The sequence below is a fragment of the Scomber scombrus genome, chromosome 23 (assembly GCF_963691925.1).
Source record: "Scomber scombrus chromosome 23, fScoSco1.1, whole genome shotgun sequence".
Taxonomy (NCBI): domain Eukaryota; kingdom Metazoa; phylum Chordata; class Actinopteri; order Scombriformes; family Scombridae; genus Scomber; species Scomber scombrus.
The window spans coordinates 5,394,531-5,417,682 of record NC_084992.1 but is presented as its reverse complement, the minus strand read 5'-3'; the positions used below and the strand labels follow the sequence as shown (position 1 = coordinate 5,417,682).

The 23,152-nt window shown below is 38.8% G+C and overlaps 1 protein-coding gene across 1 annotated transcript in view; it reads right to left on the bottom strand.

The window, feature by feature from the left end:
* nhsl2 (NHS-like 2) overlaps nucleotides 1-23,152 on the bottom strand; it is a 186,041-nt gene that overhangs the window by 21,949 nt on the left and 140,940 nt on the right. Inside the window, exons 3-4 of the mRNA XM_062444944.1 lie at nucleotides 8,132-8,274; nucleotides 2,031-2,280 (exon numbers count right to left, since the gene is read on the bottom strand). Coding sequence (XP_062300928.1) covers nucleotides 2,031-2,280; nucleotides 8,132-8,274 — 393 coding nt within the window. The remainder of the gene's footprint in view (nucleotides 1-2,030; nucleotides 2,281-8,131; nucleotides 8,275-23,152) is intronic.

Sequence of the window (23,152 nt, the reverse complement as noted above, 5' to 3'; positions counted from 1 at the left end):
ATCCAACACCTCTCCAGTTTCACTCCTACTGTCTCTCCCTCATCATGTGACCCACTGAGCATTATGGGTTATTTTGTTCCTGATTTTACAATTTAGTGATTCAGAGTTGCACCAATGAGCTGATTAATTGATTTGCTGGTTTACATTTACACATTTGATCTGTTTGTCTTTGTCATATATGACGAATATCACAATTATTCAAGTCTTCCTAAAACAATACTCAGATGTCCGAATGACTGAAATCATTCCTCCAAACTGAAAACATCACTGTAGCCTTTTAGAAATCTTTAATGCCATTTTTCACACTATTTTTGGTCATTAAATACTCTTCAATACTAGAATTAATCATCTAATTGGGAAATTACCTGGCAGATTAATCAATAATGACAAAAAGAATATTAAATGTCACAAAATGGTAAAAAAAAAAAAGAGCCAATGATAAGCTCTGAGAGTGCAAATAAACAGTCCAAACCCCAAAGATATGTAATTTACAGTGACATCAAACAGAGAACAGCAGCAAATCATCATATTTAAGAGGCTGAAAACTCATTAAATGAACCACTTAATTAATCACTTATCAAGATTAACTCAATCAACTAATCGATGCAGCGTTTCTTTCGGAGTAGAATCATTTTGAGACGAAGCTTCGAGCTCCTGACGAAGCCTCCTCTTGACAATACGATGATGTTTTACTTTGATTAGATAATCACTTCACAGGCCGGATGCCAGCAGCTTCTGTTTACATGCAGCCGTTTTAAAATAAAGCAAACTCTCATTTTTCAGCGTGATGGATTCAGGATTAGTCTGGTCGGAGCGATAAAACAAGATGAATTCCTCCTGCCGTCCCACTCCAAAAGACGACCAGGAAATATTACGCTACCTACACAGATTTCTGTCCAGGATGCATATTTTTATGGACCATGCAAGCCGACTCTTCCTCCATCACTCTGGTACCATTAAAAAAAAAAAAAACACATCCTGGAGCCTCAGCTGGTTACGGTGCGTTAAACAGCTCTGCAGTGAGTTTGAATCTGTTGCATTTCATCACCTTTCTCTCTCTCTTAGTTTTACACAAAAATAAGCCTTTAAAAATACCTTAAATCTCAAAAAAGTACCTTTACACCCTAAAAAGCATCAACTTAACCTTCACACACTGTTCATATTCTGACTCATAATTACACTAATCTTTACACTAATTCACATTCATAAATTCTTTAACCTTTGTGTCGTCCTCCCGGGTCAAATTGACCCCGTCTGTTTTGACTGTTCCTTCTTTCCTCCCTTCCTTCCTTCCGTCTGTCCTTCCTACCTTACTTCCTTCCTCCTTCCCTTCCTTCCTTCCTTCCTTCCTTCCTTCCTTCCGTCCTCCCTCCTTTCCTCCCTTCCTTCCTCCTTTCGTTCCTTCTTCCTTCCTTCCTTCCTCCCTCCTTTACTCCCTCCTTTCCTTCCTTCTTCCTCCCTTCCTCCGTCCCTTCCTTCCTTCATTCTTCCTCCCTCCCTCTTTTTTTCCTTCCTTCCCTCCTTTTCTTCCTTCCTTCCTTCCGTCCTCCCTTCCTCCTTTCCTTCCTTCTTCCTCCCTTCCTTCCTTCATTCTTCCTCCCTCCCTCCCTCCCTCCCTCCCTTCCTTCCTTCTTCCTTCCTTCCTTCCTTGACTCGAGGACAACAGGAGGGTTAATGAAGAGTGTATTCTATTTATTTATGGGGAAAAAAAGCCATTCACGATCACTATTTTATGGTCCAGGAGAACATTTGATAGAATATGAAAAGTATAACATGTTTTAAAGGTGTTTTTTACATTTAAATATACAAAAATGTGCATCAGCGGCACAAAAATAGATGCATTTCATTTCCATTTTTCTTTATTGGGTCAAATTAGGAAAAACTGAGCAAAAAAGAATTAAAGAAATGTGTATATGGTGTTTTTAAAGCTCTCAAATGAGTCAAATTTGATCAGGAACAGTATGTAAGGGTTAATTAAGCACCTAATTCTCCCTAATTCGCCCCTCTTCATCTTCAGAGTTGAATCTCACCTGTGACGTCCAGCGGTATGAAATGTCCCGGTGTGCGTCTACCCAGGTGCCAGCGGGGTTTCTCTGCGATGGGCGGTCCGGTGGTAGCGGAGGTGGCGGTGCTGCAGCTGCTGTTGTTACTACTCCAGCCCAGCGGGGGGCGATCTGAGCCGCAGGGGGACGGGGACGGGGAGGGAGACGGGTCGGTCACAGACCTCAGTCCGAATACTGAGGAGGCGGTCTCATCATCGTACAGCTGTTTGGACGCCGGCTAAAGAAGAAGAAGAAGAAGAAGAGATGAGTTGTGTTAGAAATGGTAGAGAGTTCTCTCTCAGTTCAGCCTCTGTCTCTTAACAGGCCGTTTTAGCTCCTGTCTCTTTAAGGCCCCCCCTCCCAAAAAGCCTGCTCCGTTTTGATTGGTTAGCTTCCAGAAATTGGATAGTAGAAGGATTTCACTTCTTTTTCTTGTTCTTTACTTGAATATATACTTTTTCAAATACATCCATAAAATGCTCGAGCCTGAATCTGATACACAATATATTACAATCTTAGCTACAAATGCTACCAACGGGCGATCGTTTGTGGGCATACGTGGAACAATCTGATGTCAGTGAAAGAATATCTCTGCTCAGATTCAATTACCTCTGCTTTTGTTGCATCTTCTACCAAACTTTCAACTTCCTTAAAAAAGCCTTTTTTTCTTTTTATTTTAAGCCCAAACCACTTTGAAACACAGACAATTGTTTGTTTTTTTCAAAGTTATTGGCACAAACACACACACACACACACACACACACACACACACACACACAGAACGAAATAAACTCTGAAATCGACTCAAGTAAAGATCAATACGACTTGAAAACTTGGAGGAGGCGAGACGGCCGGGAGAGGTCATCTACAGCTTTATAGGCTGCTTCAATACCAGGAAGAGGACAAGAGGGGAGAAGTAGATAAGAAGTGAGGAAGTGGAAGAAAGAGAGATTTAACCCTCCTGTTGTACTCAAGTCAAGGAAGGAAGGGAGGGAGAAGGAAGGAAGGGAGGGAAGAAGGAAGGTGAAGGAAGGAAAGGAAGGAGGAAGAAGGAAGGAAAGGAGGGAGGAAGAAGGAAGAAGGAAGGTTAGGAGGAAGGAAGGAAGGGAGGAAAGGAAAGGAAAGAAGGAAGGGAGGAAGGAAAGGAAAGGAAGGAAGGACGGAGGAAAGAAGGAAGGAAAGGAGGGAGGGAGGGAGGGAGAAAGGAAAAGAGGAAGGAAGGAAAGAAGGACAAAGGTAAGAAGGAAGGGGGAAGGTAGGGGGAGGAAAGAAGGAAGGAAGAAAAGGGGATGGAGGGAGGAAAGAAGGAAGGGAGGAAAGAGAGAGGAAGGAAAGAAAGAGAGAAGGAGGGAGGAAGGACAGACGGAAGGAAGGAAGGGAGGAAAGAAGGAACAGTCAAAACAGACGAGGAGGACGACATGAAGGTTAAAGAGAGAGAGAGAGAGAGAGAGAGAGAGAGAGAGAGAGAGAGAAGAGAGAGAGAGAGAGAGAGAGAGAGAGAGAGAGAGACAAAATGAAGTAATACATGACTCATCTTCAGCTGTCTTGACGTTAGCAGAGACAAATATAGTAAAAGAAACGTCCAGGTGATTATTTACACTTTTATATCTGCTGAAGAAGAAGAAGAGAAGATAAGAGAGGATGAGGAAGAAGAAGAAGAAGAAGAGGGGAGGACAGGAAGATGAGAAATATATGTTTGGATGTCGATCAGCCGGCAGGGACAGAGGCCGACTAGAAGCAGAGACGTCGCTGTCGCAGTCGCTGGCATCAACAGGAAGGTGTAATCCCAGCTGGGAGGGAACGAGCATCTGTCAGCTGCCTCCTGTTAAATCCAAGGCATCCTCGGCAGCTGCCCTTAAGCAAGGCACTGCAATGCAAACTGCTGCAGGGCTGCTGCAATGCAGGATAACATTCCTCTCATGGAGACGCTGATATTCTGATTTATCTCAAAGGGGAATCTGCTCAAATCTTAATTGAAATTAGCCCCAAACTCAGAGAGGAAGGCATTAACTTAACAGAGCTATTTAACAGCTTGCTGAAGGGGCAGAGAGTCGATATATAGCAGGAAACGTGCAGCCGTCCTGCAGTAAAAATCGCAGCTGGGAGTCAATTTAAGCTGCCGGGACGTTAAAAAGCAGTTCGGGGAAATAGGCTGAAAACAATTTGCAGCAGACGCAAAGAAAGGAAAGAAAGAAGTGGGAGAAATAGAGAAAGCTGCAAAGTCTGATTCAAGCTATATCTAGCTAGTCTATTAATCTCCTTTTCTAACCTAGTTTTAGTCTAGTTTTTAATATAAATGATCTCTTCTATTGCTTTTACTCATATTTTGTCTTTTTAATCTATTTTAACCCGTTTTTAAAAAAAAATATAGACTTATATTAATTTACTGGAGACTTACTCTGACCCTGACCTTTACTAACCTTCTTTTTAAATTATTAAACTTTATCTCTTTTATTTTATTTCACTTTTATTTGGTCTTCTATTTAAACCTTACATTTTTTACTGTAATTTTTAAGTCTATTATTCTCTCTTATTTTTATTTATGAATTATTTACTATTATTTTTATTATTATTATTATTATTATTATTATTATTATTAATTTTACTTTATTTAAATGTTATTATTATTATTATTATTAATTTTACTTTATTTAAATGGTATTATTATTATTATTATTATATTATGTTGTATTATATTTTATTATTATTATTAATTTTACTTTATTAAAATTTAAAAATTTAAATATTTAAATATTCATATTTAATATTTTAAACATTTTTATCATTCTTATTTTCTCTTGCTTGCATTGGTTTCACTTTTCTTTCCTTTTTTATTTGTAATTTGTTCGTTTATTTTCTTCATATTGTCACTTCTTCTCTTATTATCAGCTTGTCAATCAACTGTGAGGCACTTTGAACCACATCAACCTGTATGAAAGCTGCTATATAAATAAAATGTAATTAACTGATGGAAACATATGTAAAGTTAAAGCATAAAATCAATTCATTTACTGTCTCTTAAATCTTAAAATTCATGTTCACGACCATTTTTTTTTACCTTCAAAACATCCCATGTGTTCCTTTTTGCATGAGCAGACTAAAACACACACACACACACACACACACACACACACACACACACACACACACACACACACTGATATAATTGGCTGGTTTCATTTCCGATGAAGCTTGGCTGATATTTCCATCTGGGAGCAGCTCGATCATTACGGCCTTTTGTTTATAAACGCCCGCTGAGAGTGTGAATGGATGATGACTAATTCTAACAAATCTGAAAGATGGGGGAGGAATATGTTGAGTGGTAGTTGTTGTATTTTTTTCCTTGGATGCTTCCACTTCAGTCATCATTTATAAAGGTTTGAGAACAAAAGCAACGAGACATTTTAGTCACAACACAACTTTAGCTCAGACGGTATCAATGACGCTGGAATAGTCATTTGTTCATCCTGTTGTTAGTGAGACAAGTGATGCTTCTGTGTTATTATGGGACTGATTAAAGGCTGAAACTACTCTTAATAAAGAAGTAAAGACAATATAGGTTTTAAATCAATATCCACATACTGTTCTGGGTCACATTTGACTCGTATCTATTGACATGTGTTTAAGTGAAATGAATAGTTAATAGTTTTAATAAGATAGTAGTTATGAGGATTTCTTTTTATGATGTAGCAGTGAAGACTGATGGCTCTAATGGTTATACAATGAACCCCACAGCTCCATAAAGTTCTTGTTATTTACATTTTACATATAAAATAACATTTAACCACCAAAAACTGACTAAAGAAACCTAAAAACTACCAAAAAGAGACATGAAAATGATTAAAATCAACCTACAGTTAGGTTGAGTGACAGCTGCCATCTAGTTACCATAGTAACTTAGAGATCGAGTGACTAAAGAGACTCAAAACTACCAAAAAGAGACATTTCCATCATTATTGCTATGTTATATTTTCATGTCTTAGGTAAAATAGGACATGATATTGTGTGATAGGAACATTTGGTAAAGACATTTTTTATGAGGAGATTCTTACTGTGAGGGTAGAATATGAACAGTATGTAAAGGGTTAATAAAGACTGCAAGAAATCATGATAAGACAAATGTATCACTTCTTCTCCTTCATATTTAATGTGATTCATTCTCTGCTACTGTTTTCACATTTACACACATATAAAAACACTAAACCGGTTTAGTTCTGATTTAATGGTCGTGTGTAACCTTTTGATTAGTCACACCTGTGTTTGTACGTCAGCCAGGTGCGTTGGGTTGGGTTCATTAGAAGAAACACAACTACTGTAAATCCTGTCACTCCTGTATTATTGCATTTTTGTAGTGTGGGACATACTGTAGGACATACTGTACATGATCAAATACAAGAGCTGGGAATGATTGTGTGTGTTTACTTACTTACTAGAAACCTTATAATAATAATAATTGGGGTTTTTTTCAAGGTTTTTTTTTCTAAAGTGCGTCACACAGGGTAGCAAATTAAACCAGCGGGTCATATAAAGCAAGGTGACATTTAGGGTAACTTCACACTAACACCTCAATATTTGGTTCACACTTTCAGATTGTTTTCAGTTTGATATGAACCAAAAATGTCCAGGTGTGAAACCTCCCTCGGACCAAACAGCCAAACCTCAGATGGAAAGAGGCGGATTAAACTGAACTATTCTTCTGCTTGTTTCTAGTGTGAGAACATGTTTTGGATGGTTTGGACCAATTAAAAGAAGCTTCAGCAAGCCATCAGTACCAAGAAAGTGCTATTTAAAAAATAATTTTGTTGCTTTTCCTTCCTTTTTGAGACCATGACAACATAAAACATGTATTTTTCCCCTCATTGACCCTAAATATGATGTTTAACAGACTTTTACAGACTAAAAAACATGTTAGAGACTCATTCTGTTCATGTACAAAATGAAAAAAATGAAACTTCAAACTTCAAAAATGTCTCTTATGTCAGCAGTGATTTGTGTTATTCTTTATTTAAACACTAGCAGAACCTGTATCTATAGCAACCATGGAACAACCTGTATCTATAGCAACCATGGAACAACCTGTATCTATAGCAACCATGGAACAACCTGAATCTATAGCAATCATAGAACAACCTGTATCTATAGCAACCACGGAACAACCTGTATCTATAGCAACCATGGAACAACCTGTATCTACTCTATAGCAACCATGGAACAACCTGTATCTACTCTATAGCAACCATGGAACAACCTGTATCCATAGCAACCATAACTCAATGTGATGGTCTGTCTGTGCATTGCATGCCTCATACAAGTGGTAAAGATTGACCTAAAAGTTAAATGGGTTCAATAGATTTAGATTTTGAGCAGATATCATGACACAAAGTGACCTCTACCAAACGGTTGAGTTTTTAATTGAAATACAGTCTGACTACCTACAAAGTCAACTGGAAAATAAACTAATAAAAAAAGACTTCCAGACCTCCCAGATGATAAGAGAGGATATGAAAGGACTAGAGAGCAATGTCACCTGATGATAAAGTATCTCCCTAATAATATTAATATAGAGGCACAGAGGAACTCATCTGTTCTTTCATTTTTCTTCCATTAATTGAAACAGATTGAAGGTTACACTGCCTGAATCACAACACGCCGATATCAGACTCACACCTGTCTGCAAACCAATCAGTGTCAAGTATATATAAGGAGACGCTGCCTCCACAGAGGTGATGATGAGAGGATGAAGATTAGATGCATCATGTAACAAAAACGTGAACTTTGGCTCTAAAATTTAGGCGTGTAAATTCTGAGGGAAGCTTTTGATTGACTAAATATGACTGTGCATGTGTGTGTGTGTGTGTATGTGTGTGTGTGTGTGTGTGTGTGTTTGTGTGTTTACCATTGGTGATGATGACAGGATAAAGATAAGATGCATGATTGCAGTGTAAAACCAAAATTAATCAGATCTAATGCAACAAAAACATGAATTTTGGCTCTAAATTTTAGGTGTGTAAAGTCTGAGGGAAGCTTTTGATTGACTAAATATGACTGTGCATGTGTGTGTGTGTGTGTGTGGGCGTGTATGTGTTTACCAGGAAGATGAAGTCAGGCCTCTTGTTGCCGAGGGAGATGGGCGATCGGCTGAGCGAGGTGGACGTGTCGTCGGAGCTCTGCGAGGACGGGTGTCGGAACGTCTGACCGGTCAGCTTGGTGTCGTACAACTGCTCCTCAAAGTCTGCACGCACAAATGCACACACGCACACACACGTGCACACACACGAAACAAAAAGAAGAAAAGAGTGAGGCATGCACACGTTAGGATCAACTTTCTCCAGCACTGAAACGACAGATGTGCACGGGGCATGAACACGCAAACACACAACCCAGACTCACACACACACACACATGCACACACACACACACACACACAAACACACACCACGTATCCTATTTGCATGGCCGACAGCAGAGATCTAGTAGGACGGCTTGCTTTGCATCACCCTGCAGTTTCTCATGCGACTCCTGCTGCAACTTCTGCCGAGGACCCTTAAAGGACTCCTTAAAAATGTTTTTAATCCTCTCATGAGCTCGGAGCTTTCTCTCCTTTTCCTCATTCCTCCTCTTCTTCAACCGTGCTTATTTCTCCTTCTCTTTCTTTTCCTTCCTCCTCTCTCACCTCTCCTCCTCTTGGACTTTTGTCTCTCTCGATATCTGACTGTTTCTCCCTCTCTGGCAGCTTAGACGGCTCTCCCTCAGGCCATTGTAAACAGATTCCTAACCCCCACCTCCCCTTATTTTTCCCTGCAGACACACACACACACACACACACACACACACACACACACACACACACACATACTCCCCCCCCCGTCACACAATCCCTCAGCCAATCCTTTACCCCCAAAACATACTCCCGACTCACTCCCCACTCTCCACTCATCCCTAAAGCCCCCTAACTCACACTAACACACACACACACGCACGCACACATGCACACACACACACCGGCACCATCCTGCTGATAGCTCTTAATGGAAAGTCAGCGTCGGTGAGGTATGTAGTCCCGGGTTAAACTTGCTCTCTGGGACAATATGGATTCTGTCCTTGTGGCGTACGGTTGCCTAGCAACACAAGAGGGGCGGGTGACAATGAACGGTGCATGTCAACACCCCCCCCACTCCCACCCACCCAACCCACCCACCAAAAATGTTAGTACCTCAATGTGTTGATATCAGACACTCTGACCCACATAACAGAAACTAAAGGTGCTACTTGTAGCTTTTTAACAGATTAACAGATAAATAACTCAACAGTATACAATAAATCACCATGACAACCGATAACCAAAATGAGTTTAAAGTGGGAGTAAAAAGGTTGTTTTTGCTTTTATGGCACAAAACAGAAAGATAGTGCTTTTAAAAAACACCAATAGCTGCACTATATTTATCCACTTATCACACATAAAAAAGCCTCAGTTGTGACTAAAATGTGAGTTTATGCTCCGAATTTAAGGCTATTAATTAACTAAGTGAAGAAATTTACTAATTATTAACTGAATATGCTGTTCTTCTCAGTTGTGTAACCTCAATGTGTTGATATCAGACACTCTGACACCACATAACAGAAACTAAAGGTGCTACTTGTAGCTTTTTTGTTAGCATTAACGGATAAATGACTCAATAAAGTGGAAGTGAAAAGGTTATTTTTGCTTTATGGTACAAAATGGCATAAGAATTTAGAAAGATGGTGCTTTAAAACACCAATAGCTGCACTATATTATCCACTTATCACAATAAAAAGCTTCTAATGTGACTAAAATGTGAGTTTATGCTCTTAATTTAAGGCTATTAATGAACTAAGTGAAGGAATTTAGCATCTTTCAGCTCATTGTTTTAGTTAAAATCCGCAATTTGACTGTTCCTGTTCATTAGCATTAATTACAGCCACAAAAAGCGACTCTTTTCAGTTTAATAAACGCCAATAAATGCTACTTTACCTGCCTGACACCAAACGAAGGACAGATAACGTTAGCGACTAGCTTGTAAACAGCTATTTTAGCAGCTAAAAAAGCGGCTATTTCCCTTTAGGAGATGAAAACGAAGCCAAAAGAAGAGCAAATATTGGGTTCGCCATTACAAATGAACGCTAATGTTGCTAACACGTTTGCCTAGATTAGCTCTACTGCCCTCTAGTGGCCAAAAAACGTAATTAATGCAAAATTAATCATGTAATTATATCAGAAAATAGTCGAAAACTAGTTATAAAAGAGTGTAATATCCTTTATTACAACAACTACAGGATTCCTGCAAAGACCCACATGCCAAAGTAATAAAAACATAACAGCATCTGCTTTTAAACTCTGTGAGCCGTAATGGCCGCCGAGCCTGCTAAACGCATTCGGACATGTAAGGTCGGTTTTTTTTTAAAGGCTACAAGAAGAAAAGTTTGGCAGGTGTCAGATTTCAGCGAGTGGTGTTGACGTAGGAGTGATGAATAGAAATGAGACTCAACCCTCTAAACTTAAGAGGAAGCAAACGTCAGGATGGATTAAGATGATTTATGTCAGTTGTCATTTTACAGCTCCGACACATTTTGTGCCTTTTGTAGGTTATTCAGTAAAGTTTGAAAGAGGTTTTATAGAGTAAAGGATCTGAGATGGACGTTTAGTAAAAGGGTTAGGAAGGTTACAGATTACTAGTTACTCTGTTTATAATGTAATAAGTAATGTAACTATTTCAATTACTTCATCAAAGTAATGTAACTTATTACATTTCATTACTTTTTTAATTTACTAACTAATGTTTTCAGCTGTTAGTAGGTTAGGTAAGTGTTCCTACCTTCCTTCCTTCCTTTCTTCCTTCATTCCTACCTTCCTTCCTTTCTTCCTTCCTACCTTCTTTCCTTCATTCCTTCCTTCCTTCCTTCTTTCCTTTCTTCCTACCTTCTTTCCTTTCTTCCTTCCTTCCTTCCTTCCTTCTTTTCTTTATTCCTCCCTTCTTTCCTTCATTCCTTCCTTCTTTCCTTCCTTTCTTCCTTCTTTCCTTCCTACCTTCTTTCCTTTCTTCCTTCTTTCCTTTCTTCCTTCTTTCCTTCCTTCCTTCTTTCCTTTCTTCCTTCTTTCCTTTCTTCCTACATTCTTTCTTTCCTTTCTTCCTTCCTTCCTACCTTCTTTCCTTTCTTCCTTCATTCCTTTCTACCTTCTTTCCTTTCTTCTTTCCTTCCTACCTTCTTTCCTTTCTTCCTTCCTTCTTTCATTCCTTCCTTCTTTCCTTTCTTCCTTCCTTCCTACCTTCTTTCCTTTCTTCCTTCATTCCTTCCTTCCTTCCTACCTTCTTTCCTTCCTTCTTTCCTTCCTTCCTTCCTTCCTTCCTACCTTCTTTCCTTCCTTCTTACCTTCCTTCCTTCCTTCCTACCTTCTTTCCTACCTTCTTTCCTTTCTTCCTGTGTTTACAATCTAATTAATAACTCATTTACAACTATTTATAAATCGTTTATAAGTGTAGTCTTATTGTAAAGTGATATAAAAATAGTGTGACATTTAAATCAATAAGCTTTCACTTAGTTAGACGAGAAGATTGATGCCACTTTTAAGTTTGGACAGTATGTAGAAGAAACCAGCAGCCGGTTAGCTTAGCTTAGCATAAAGAATGGAAACAGAGGGGAACTGCTAGCCTAGCCAATAAACCTCCAAGAAATAATCTGCACAAAAACCCATAAAACTATAAATTGTTGTTTTTCCTTTGAGGTAATTGTTTGTACATTAGTGAACTTTAGAGGTGCTGTTGGTGTATTTTCTCCAGCCTGGTCTCACCAAATGCTGTATAAATAACACGCACTCATTTCATGTTTTATTGCTTTGCATTTTAAGCTTTTCGCGTCTTATGTAACGACGTTTAGTCCCCATAGACTTATACTGCAACCAGGGCATTTTCTCACCTTCTGACACAACCAGGCTAGTGTTTTCACCCTGTTTTCTTCTTTTATGCTAAGCTAAAATAACCCACTCTTAGCTGTAGCTTTATATTTAATGTACAGACATGAGAGAAGTATTAATCTTCTTATCTGACGGTAATGACTTCAATAGCTAGACTGATTCTTCACAGCCTAGCAGCTTCAAACGTGTTCATATTAATGACTTATATAAATACAAAAGCCTTAGTAAGTTATTTATTGACCATTAATAGAGCTTGTATATAAACCTTTTATGGCTGCTGATCTATTAGAAAGTTATGCACCAAAAAAAAAAAAGCAACATTTGAACCTTTGGAGGCAAAACTTTATAACCTCGAGTGCTGTGGAGTTATATAAGATCTTTAAATATACATGTGAAAGTTTCTTCTTTTTTTTTTTGAAGTAAGACTGGATTTCACTCACAGATATATTTTTTTTTTACCCAAACTTTTCAGCTTTGCAATTAAAGTAAGACATACTTATTCATGACTCCTTTATAAACAGTGAATTGATTTGCTCACTGCTGCTTTCCGATTCCTCAGGAAGCTATTAGATGTTTCTTATTATAAGTGTTTGCTTTAAAAGAAACAAATCCCTGGCTATTTGTATGCATAAAGGCAAACCACACACAGCCAGTGCTTGTGATAGAGAACTGTCTATTTTGCAGTGTTAAAAATAATTGATTAAAAAAAACTGCCTGGCTGATGCATGCAAGAAACAGCAGGATCAGCCAGTTAGTAAACTGAGCAGAAGCCAAAACTCATCTTATCCAGACTGCAGCAGGCCCCCCCGAAGAAGTGAGGCATCAGCAAGAGTCTGAAGACACTGAAGGGGGTAAATAAACTGATAAAGTAGGAGTAGGAGTAGGAGGGAAAGGAGGGAAGGAGGTAAAGGAGGAGGAGGTGGTGATGGAGTAGCAGATGGGAGATGGCAATGATGCAGGAAGAGGAGTATGATGGTGGGAGAGAGAGAGAGAGAGGGAGGGAAGAAGAGGCAAAAAACACCAAACAAGGGGGTAGAAATGAAGAAAAAAGAAGCAGAGGAAGAAGCAAAATGAAATATAGGAATGCAGAGTTCATTAAAGAGACAAATTACCTGGAAAAACAGGTAGAAAAGGGTTAGGAAGTAGAAGACAAACCGAGAAGAATTGAGGATAAAAAATGCTGAGAAATGAGAAATAAACAGCGAGCAATAAGAAGGAGGTGGGACACAGTGAAAAATAATGAGGTAGAGAAAGAGATGATAAAGAACAGGGTTGAAATGAGGTGGAGGAGGAAGTATATGCCGAAGATGAGGATGTAGGTGGACAAGAAGAAGAAGGAGTAGAAGAAGAATAGGGAGGCACACAAAGGTAGAAAATAGCAATATGGCGGAGGAAAAAGGGACAGAAGGATAAAAAAAGGTTAAGCAGGGACTAAAAAAAAAGACAAAGTAGGTGGAGGAGGAGAAAAAAAGAAGAAGAACATGGAAGAGGAGGAGGAGGTGGAAGAAGAAGAAGAGGGGGGGGGGGGAATTCACACAACACAACATAACACCAGTGGAGGGGATGGGATCCAATCTGTCGAAAAACTAACAGCACTAACGGGGACCGAGGTGCTAGCGGAGTTGGCTCCGGACCGAAAGGTGGGTGATTGGAAGATAAAAATAGGAGCGAAACATGTTTCTGATTAATCTCACATCCGAAAAGTGCTGAAGCTTCACTCGTTCCTGCAGCGCACACGGTGAGTTAACAAGGAAAGCACTTTATAATACGGCATATGGCTTTTATTCAATGTTAATAAATCATTCGTTTAAGCAATTAGCAATAAGTCATTAACCACTGGGGCCAAATTTGACCCATTTTTTTTAAATGTAAGACCCGTAAAAACACCCAATACTCATTTCCTTTAGGTGGAATTTTCCTAATGTGATAAAAAGTATATATATTTTTAATTTTTGTGCAGCTGATTCACATTTTATGTATTAAAATGTCCAAATTTGACTTGTTTTTATTACAAAATTCAAAAATCACCATTCAAACACTATAAAATGTTCTCCTGGACCATAAAATAGTGATTTTAAATGTATTTTTCCCCCATAAATATATAGAATACACTCTTTATTAATGACTAATGGGGTATTTATGAATGGAAATTGGTGTAGAGGCTAATCATGACTCAGAATATGAACAATATGTAAGAGTTAAAACCTACTTTTTGGCCACTTCTAATTAAATAAAGTAACATTTAAACATTTTGGTAAACAATCATTCACTTATTAGTCTAACATTACAGTATAATATAAGATTAATACCACTTTTACATGTGTGCATTAACTATTGGAGACACTATAATCTGAACTGTGGTGTGAATTTGTGTTTTTTTACGTGGGCGTTTCGAGCTATAAAGTAACAACTTATACTAGCTTTCCAAAATCATCACAAGCTCTCAGAAGTGCTACATGATAAGAAATAGTAACACTGTGTAATTCACTTTAAAAAACTACTTATTTAAGTTGGGTTAAGATCAAATATACTCATTAATGAACTTTAGCCGTGTTTAGAGGTTTTCCAATCTCTCTCTATCTTTGCCAAACTAAGCGAATCATCTCCAGCTCTAGCTCTAACTCTTGGAAGGAAAGGAAGATGATATAATATATCCTTAAATTTTAAACTATTACTTTAAAGAGGTGATTAAAAAACGACCAAAAAAAAGTTTTGTTAGAAGAGATTTACACTAGCCGAAAGGGTTATATCACAATCTGGCAACTAGGGTTGGGTATAATGATAACGATACCAGTACCAATCCAAGAACCCTTAAAGTCACACTGATACCAGCTGAGTCCTTCATTAGATTCCCATTAACACATTTAGGTCTCTGTCTTGTATCCGTGGTAACAGGCGTGTAGTGTATAGACACACTTTAGAGCGTTTAGGTGGCATCTTGGCTGCTGAACTGCTAAGCGCGCTAACTCAAATTCACCACGACTTCACCACCACAGACGGGTTGTAGCTGCTGTGGCAGTGGACCAATCACAAGTTGGGTTAAACTGAAGAACGCTTGCTGTTGATTGGCTGTGAGCAAACCCATACAAATAGTCATATTTTCTAGCTCTGTGTGCAAAAAGGTTCGATTGCAGGTATCGATTGATGGGTTTCAATACTACTTGGTATTGATTGATTTCGGTCGATACCTTTAAAGATATCAAGATATACAGCCATAATGGTAACCCAAACCTTGTTCTCTTAACTGTCTTACTACTGATTTGTTAAATGTTAATAAATTACATTTCAAGAATTACAATTTGTTAAAACCCCTTATAAACTATTAGACAGAAATACCCAAGTGTTAAATGTAGCTAAGTACTCAACTAGCTGTATTTAAATGTACTTCAGCAACGTCATTTTACTGGCAAATACTGTTTTTTTACTCTACCAGTTCGTTTGACAGCTGTAATATCAATTTATTAAGTGCAGATTAAGGTTTTACACATGATTATCTTATAAAATATGATGCATTGTTATAATTAAACCTTGCAGACACGAGGACACAAGGACCTAGCAGAGGTAAAATTGGCTCCAACTTCAGCAGGTACAACATTTAAATGTGACTCAGTGCTTCAGCTGTAATAAAAATCCAATAATATAAAATATAAGAACATGCCAGGCAACACTATGCTGCTTATTGAATACTTGTGATACTCTTAAATACATTTTGCTGATAATAAAAGGACATTTTTCAGGTTTCACTTCTAACACTTTAGATTGTAGTATTGCACCATTTACTCATGTTAAAGATCTAACTACTTTAAGTTACATCTATCTCACACAGCCATCTGCAGACTCACCTTAGTAGCATTTTAAACTTTGTGTAGTTTTCCGGGTTAAATTATAAAGTTTGAAAAACAGCCACTACGATCTGTGCACCGACCGGCAGAAGCGTGAGAGTCCAAAAAAGCAGCAGCAGCGCTAAAGCCGAAGGTAAACAGTTGTAGATCCATGCGTCAGATAACAGCCGAGCTCCACTGAGTGCCGCTCGGCTATGTGACTGCAGGGTACTGTGGTGGGAAAATGAAGGAGGGGAGCGAGGAAGAGGGGGGATGTGGGATGCTATTGGTGTGCGGGGCGTAAAGGTATGCCAGTCACTCCCACTAATGCACAAATACACACACACACATAGCAATTAAGGATGACCTACCCCACCCCCTTCTTCTGTCCCCCGACAAGCGGGCCAAGTACTCATGCATCACTAGCCTGTATGTTTGTGTGTGTGTGTGTGTTTGTGTGTGTGTGTGTGTGTGTGTGTGTGTGTGTGTGTGTGTGTGCATGAGTTTCTCACATTAAGGTGTTTATGTGCATGTGTTAGAAGTGCATAAAGTTGTGTGCAACCCCAAAATGTGTTCTAGTGGGATTTTGCAGAACCTGAAAGATCATTTAACGACTCAAACTTCAACATGTCTACCTGCATGTGTGTGTGTGTGTGTGTGTGTGTGTGTGTGTGTGTGTGTGTGTGTGTGTGTGTGTGTGTTTGTGTGTGTGTACAGTGCACCCATTCACAGATAAACCCAACCATCCTTGACAATATGCAACCCGGTCGTGTCAAATTTGGGTCACCCTTTCTTGTCCCCTCTAGAAAGACGACGATAGTGGGGGTGGTAGAAATTAACAATACCCCTCTTTCACTGCAGCCCGAGCGTTTGTTTGTCTGTGTACAGTCCGTGCACGGATGCATGCACCGTATGTGTGTCTGTGTGCATCCATGTGCAGGTCGTGTCTTCATCCTTGTGATTCAACATGCACTATTGATCGATCCATTACAAGGGGAAGGGGGCTGGTGTTGCTAGCAGGAATGGCGGTGACCTAGACGGACGGACTCGGTGGTTAAGATGGCCTGGTTTAGGTTGGTCATGTGAAACCACAATGAAGGTTCAGATCTAATTGCTGAGCTCTCCTTTATGGAGACATTTGGGCTGTAATTGCTTGTCGGTTTTTCAAGGACTACGGTATTTGCAGAAAACGGACTAAAAACACTTTCTAACGGGGGGAAATTGCTTCTACAGTTGAAGGTCTTTGGTGCAAACTGACATGTAGGAGTTCAGACACATTGAAGTAGTCTGTTAAACTAAAATTCAGTCTGCCCTCAAGGTAATTTCCCTCCATTTGTGTCCAGTCCTGACTTATTTCTTTCACTCTCATCCTGACTTTCGTCCTTGAAAATCCTGTCACGCCTCGCTGCTTTTATTCACGATCCTGTTTCAATCCTCAGTTAAAATTTCTCATGTTTTTTTATCCCAAAGGGAACAACCAATGAACCTTTGTAGGGCAAAATACATCAAACAATACTTGTTACTCTTAAGGTGATAATTAATTAAGGCCTCCAGATTTCCTGACATGTATCTTGAGCGAATAACCAGGCGTTATGACCTTCCAAACAACTGTCAAATGCACATCTGGCACTTGGTCTTCTATCCTAAATAAATCTGGTATTAAATCGGATCCAATATCCTGCAGTTATAAATGAGCTGCTTTAAAAAAAAAGATTATCCCAGGTGGATAAAATCACTTGGTCCAACACCAGCATATATCTGGTTGCCAGACTCCTAATTAGTAGACTTGGGTTAATTTAAGGAGGACGTGGCAGCCTCAAGCTAACCCAAATACTTCTAAATGAAGCTGATTCTCCACCAGTCTGCAGCCATAAACCCCTTAGATGAATCTGGCAACCATAGATGGTCCAATATCCGCTCAGATTCGGTCCTCTAGCACTAAATCACCAACAAAGACGGATGTTCAGATCAAAAACAGCAGGGGACACACTGGTATAGATGCGTTTCTTCAGGTGAGGCAATTATAAACAATCAAGGAAGTAAAATTTAGGTAGATGTAGGATGTCAAACCCTTTCCAGACACCAAAACAAAAGACAGGCTTTTCAACTCTAGAAAGATATCACCACAGCAGTAATTTGATCCACTGTTGCATCAGGTAGGTTTAAACAGCATTTCCCCATTCATACCCAACCAGATGGTGTGATTGCATGTATTTGATTGGCAAATGCACGATGCTTCAAAGGGTAGAACCAAGTTTGACTTATTCACTGCACAACCCTGCGTTATTGTGGTGGAGCCCTCTGGCTGTTGGTGCAGATATTACAGAGGTAGGCAAATTCGGCCCTGCAGCAAAAATAACTGGCCCTGACTTTCTGACTCTCATCGTTTACGTCAAAACTTTAACATCATTTTTCACAAATCAACAACTAGCAAAATAGACACAAGACTCCTGTAAAATCACAATTATTGTCATATATCTTTGTTATAATCCAGTCCCCCTCACACACCAGCAGAGGCATTAAAACTGTCCAATAAACCTTCAAGAAATTAAAGTTTAATACGTGAATTCAACAACTTTTGGCAGTATTGTGAATCTGTTTTATTCTTAATTATGAATTAAAATGAATCAACATATAAACCTGCATTTCCACTGCACTGATTAAAGTCCTAACTGCTGACCCCTGACCTATTACATCACAACATTTGACATAATGAGGAGGTTTCTTTCGTTTGGTGTTAATTTCTGTCCTAAAACGACCTGAGACACAATCAGCTTGACTTGGTCGGCTTCTAGAAAACTAATACTGAGTTTAAATTGTGTTTTTTACACTGGGTCAAACAATATGAAGGACTAATGTTCTTTAAATGAAATGTAAACTGTTTCAAACATGCTTAAAAGGAGCACTTTCTTACATGAATCAGTCTATAACCATTCAGGTCCATATGTATTCTCCACCATCACTGCACAACTCCAACTGAATATTTAGCTCAAGAGCACTCACCCATGTCAAGTGTTTCCTCCACATTACGAGTCATTGTAGAGAGTTTTCTTTCTTTCTTTCTTTCTTTCTTTTTTTTTTTACAGATTGAAACTGGTGACATTTCAGTCGGCAGTCCGCTCCACTCGCTCTACCTCCAGGCTACTGTCACCTCACCCTCTCCTGTTTGATCAGCGCTCGGTTCACTCCAGATTCTGGCACGTTGGCTTGTATTCAAATGAAGCCCGAATTGTTGCCGTTTAAGCGTGTCACACTTCAGCCGGCGTATGTGAAACTTCTTCTTCTTCTTCTTAAAGGGCGCCGCGGGTGAGAAACAAGACGGACGAGTTTGTCTTGACTGATTTGCGGTGATGTCACTTCGATGGAAAGCTCTTACGGAGAGAGAATCGGAAACAGATAAAGAGACACTTGAGACAAACTGACTCTTTTGTTGGAGAGGAATGTAATGTTTCTTTGTGGCGGACTACCAGATTAGAAAATGTCATTCACTAATAAAAGTTCAAACAATGTATAAATCCTCTAAAAGAGGGGAGGCTCTCTTCACAGTCAAAGGTAGCGGCTGCAGGCTGTTTCTCATTGTGACAACAAGGGCTCGTTTGAGCTCTCTGTTATTGAGCCAATTCTGTCCGAAAAATGCTAAACACCTGCTTAAATTAATGCTGTGCTAACAAACCATTTGCATAAATATAATTGTATGAGTCATTAAAAGTGGCATGAACAGTTTTTTTTTTTCATGTACAGTCAGTTAGGGACTACAAAGCTCTGTCAGTTCTGGTTCATGTGAATCAATACAAGAATAAACAGAGAGATAGCATTTCAAAGAGCTCAGATGAGGAGAGATCTTTGAATCAAAAGCATACTCCTGATAAAAACATCTGCCTGATGCTCATATAGTATGCATATTTTACAAGTAGGAGTTCAAAAGCTCTGTCATGCTCACATTTATTCAGGAGTAATGAATGCATTGACTTGATTTCTAAAGTGGTGAACATTTTGTTGGGGTTATAAAAATGGAAACTGCACCGTTTCTCCTGCATCAGCGCTCTTGCAGCACTTGATCGATGCCTCACCTGCTCCATACTGTGTGTGTCGACGACAGCGAAACCTTATCAGCCGGCGTATATATCACAGCCAGCATTGACTCACACCTTTCTCGGATACAATTAAAGGGTCGCCGTGACATTTTAAAGTCAAGTTAGTGCAGACGGCGGAGGGGAAAAACTTTATCAGACTGGTTGCGATCGCAGGTGGCGTTTACTCAGACTCGTCTGTGACACAATTAAAGGGTCACTGTGACATTTCAAAGTTCGGCGGGCTATATCACATCACCTTGCATTGTCCCGTGGTGAGGAAAGGCTGCAGAAGTGGCACTTTAGGCCTCAGATGAGATACGGTAAGATGAAAAATGAAGCTTAGAGTTAGAGTTAGAGAATAAAGTTAATAACATGCTGGATGGTGAAGACTACTGATGATGCAACTGCTTTTCTGCATGTGCCTCAGTCCAATTCTGGCCTTGCCTTTTCAATAATATAAGACAAAATGTAGCTCTTAGCGCTGACTTTCACTCAGAAACATAAAGTAGAAGCCAAAAAAATGTGACAGAGCTGTATAAGGAGTGCTTGTTGAAGGCAGTATCACGTTAGCAAGAATCATAAAAACAGACATGAAGTTGAAGATCTTAACCTAATCGTACTGAATATGTCCAAAAGTATTATGTAAAGTCTGTTTTTCATGGTTTAAATCTTGGTTTCTTAAAGGAGAGGTTCGCAGTCTGTCTTAAAACAATAATCAGGCACATAAAAGGTTTTTCGTAGTCGTTCCTCTTGTTCATAGAGTCCATTAGAAGATCCTTTAGAAGCTTATAATGTGAGAGACGGGAGATAAAAATCCACATGTGGTTAAAAGTTCCTCCAGATAAATCAAATCAAATCAATATCTGTCAGAGTTACTGTCATTTTAGTGTCTCTAAACTCCCTCTTTTTATTACAGTGTGATCATTTCACCGTAGCTCAACAGGAAGACAGCGTGCGGAGGATTTAAACTTTGGTTGATATCCAGTTAATTTGACGAACTCAGACTCCTAAAGCCTCAGATTAGCTTCAGATGAACGTTTTTGTTCAGTTTGATCGGACTCTGGTTCGTTTTGACCCATGTTTGGACAGATCTGAACACTGCAACCTTCTTCCTGTGTTAATATTCTTGGTCCTGTCACAGTTACATCTGACCAATAAGCAGAGAAAAACCTTCTATGTGATTTTTAGTGATGCATTTTGGTTTGCTTAGATTAAGCTTAGATAAAATGCTGTGGATTTTGTCCTCCAACACTTACATTGAAAGCACATTTGGAGGTGATCTTCTAATGGTCAGTATGAACAGGAGGAATGATTACAGCAAGAAAAACCTCTTTCAATGTTCATCTAGGCACCGGACTGTTGTTCTATTAAGACACATTTTGAAGCTTCTCTTTAATTCAGATGTAGAGAAATCTTAATACTACACCACACAATGATATTTTCTTCCAGCTTGCAGCAGTTCGGGGAAGCTTCTTTCCTTTTTTATCCAACCGACAATGCAACCGTGCACAAAGTCAACTACAGAAATGGTTCAACCCAGTTTGGTGCAGAAGATCTTGGCTGACCTGCACAGACCCTCAACCCACTAAAGACACTAAAAATGAGCCGGAAATCAGTGGTTGTCAATCACTTATGGATGATCAGTACAGATCTAACATCTTTGGCTATCTGATGTATCTACAATCACACAAAAACCTGCAACAAGAATGACTTCAAGCAATGGATAACGGTCACAGATTCGGACACTCTTATCTCAGGCCCGCCGGCTACAGGGTGACCAGCAGCAGCTTAGATGAGAGCTGATGGTCAGCAGCGAGAGTCTCAACATGTGTCTGTCTTGAAACCTTTTCACCAATCAAATGCTCTGAATTTCCAACTTTCATCTTCATTTATTCAGCAATGAAGAAATCTAATAACTCAAAATCATAAATAACCAGGTTTCCAGTAATTCCACATAAAAGTCTAAAAGTTTGACTACTAATATGCATGTAAACACTATCTGTGGGTTCTACTATAACAATAATATTCTGGATATTGAAACTAAGATTTTCCTCCAGTTTCCTCACCATGAGGCACCAGTAAACATACAAAACCAGCTTGTGCAGCTTTGAATTAGTCGCTGAACACTTCAGAGGAAAGAACGACTGGAGGAGCGATCAAAAAACACCACCAACCAAAAAAATCATGCTTCATCCAACAAGAAACTCCTCTAATCAAACAAACTGGTGTTTGCCCAACTATACTCTCAATCTTCTGATCAGCAAACTGGAAACAAAATCACATTTAACTGCACGAACGTTAACTCAACAAGTCGTTTTGTGCTAAAATGAGGCACGTCCACTATTAAATGTGTTAAATTTAGCAGTGAATGTTTTTGTCTTCAGTGTTAACACAGAGGATTATGAGCCATGAGCTTGTCAACACGACTTTTAATGTACTTTTAATTACTTGTCATACAGTAGAAGTAGAGTAGAGTCAAATCAGCTGGCAGGATATATTTCTAGATATTAACATTGATTAAAAAAACTTCAGTGGGCAGTAGATAACACTGAATATGGTAAAAGCAAGGTTATAACTTACTTTATTTATCACTATCATCCATAATAGTGGCTAAAATTGTAAAATTAAATGAGTAATGCAACAAAATGAAGGCTTTCCTAATGTTTAAAATGCTATATAACGACATTTAAGCAATTATTTTATAGCCCTAAATGACTTCTGATACTACCAATAAATATATATTAACAATACATATAAAAAAGACGAGGCTGGCACGCTGTCATTTTAGATTAAACCCAAAAAAGCAGTCTCAACAAGGCTTTTAATGTACTTTTAATTACTTGCCTGCAGTAGTAGAAAAGATATATTGATAAAAAGATTGATAAAAAAACTAAGTGGACATTAGATAACACTTAAATGAAAGGTTATGAGCTTGTAGATCATCCATATATTGGCCCATATTGTAAAATTTAAGGAATAATGAACATTTTAATGTTAAAATGCTATGTAACTACATGTAATTAAACATTTTATTGCCCTAAATGACTTCTGATAGCCCTTTTTTTGAACGTGTCTTATACAGTATACTACCAATCAATGTATCTTAACAATACATATTAAAAAAGATTAAATCAAAGTGGAATGACGGTGTAAAAGTGAAGCTGGCACGCTGTCATTATAGATTAGATCTGTGATGACAGCGTGCCAAAACAAACCCACCAAAAAAATAAAAAAATAAAAAGCAAAATGAAGTTATTATTATTTGGCGAGCGGAGCCAACGACAC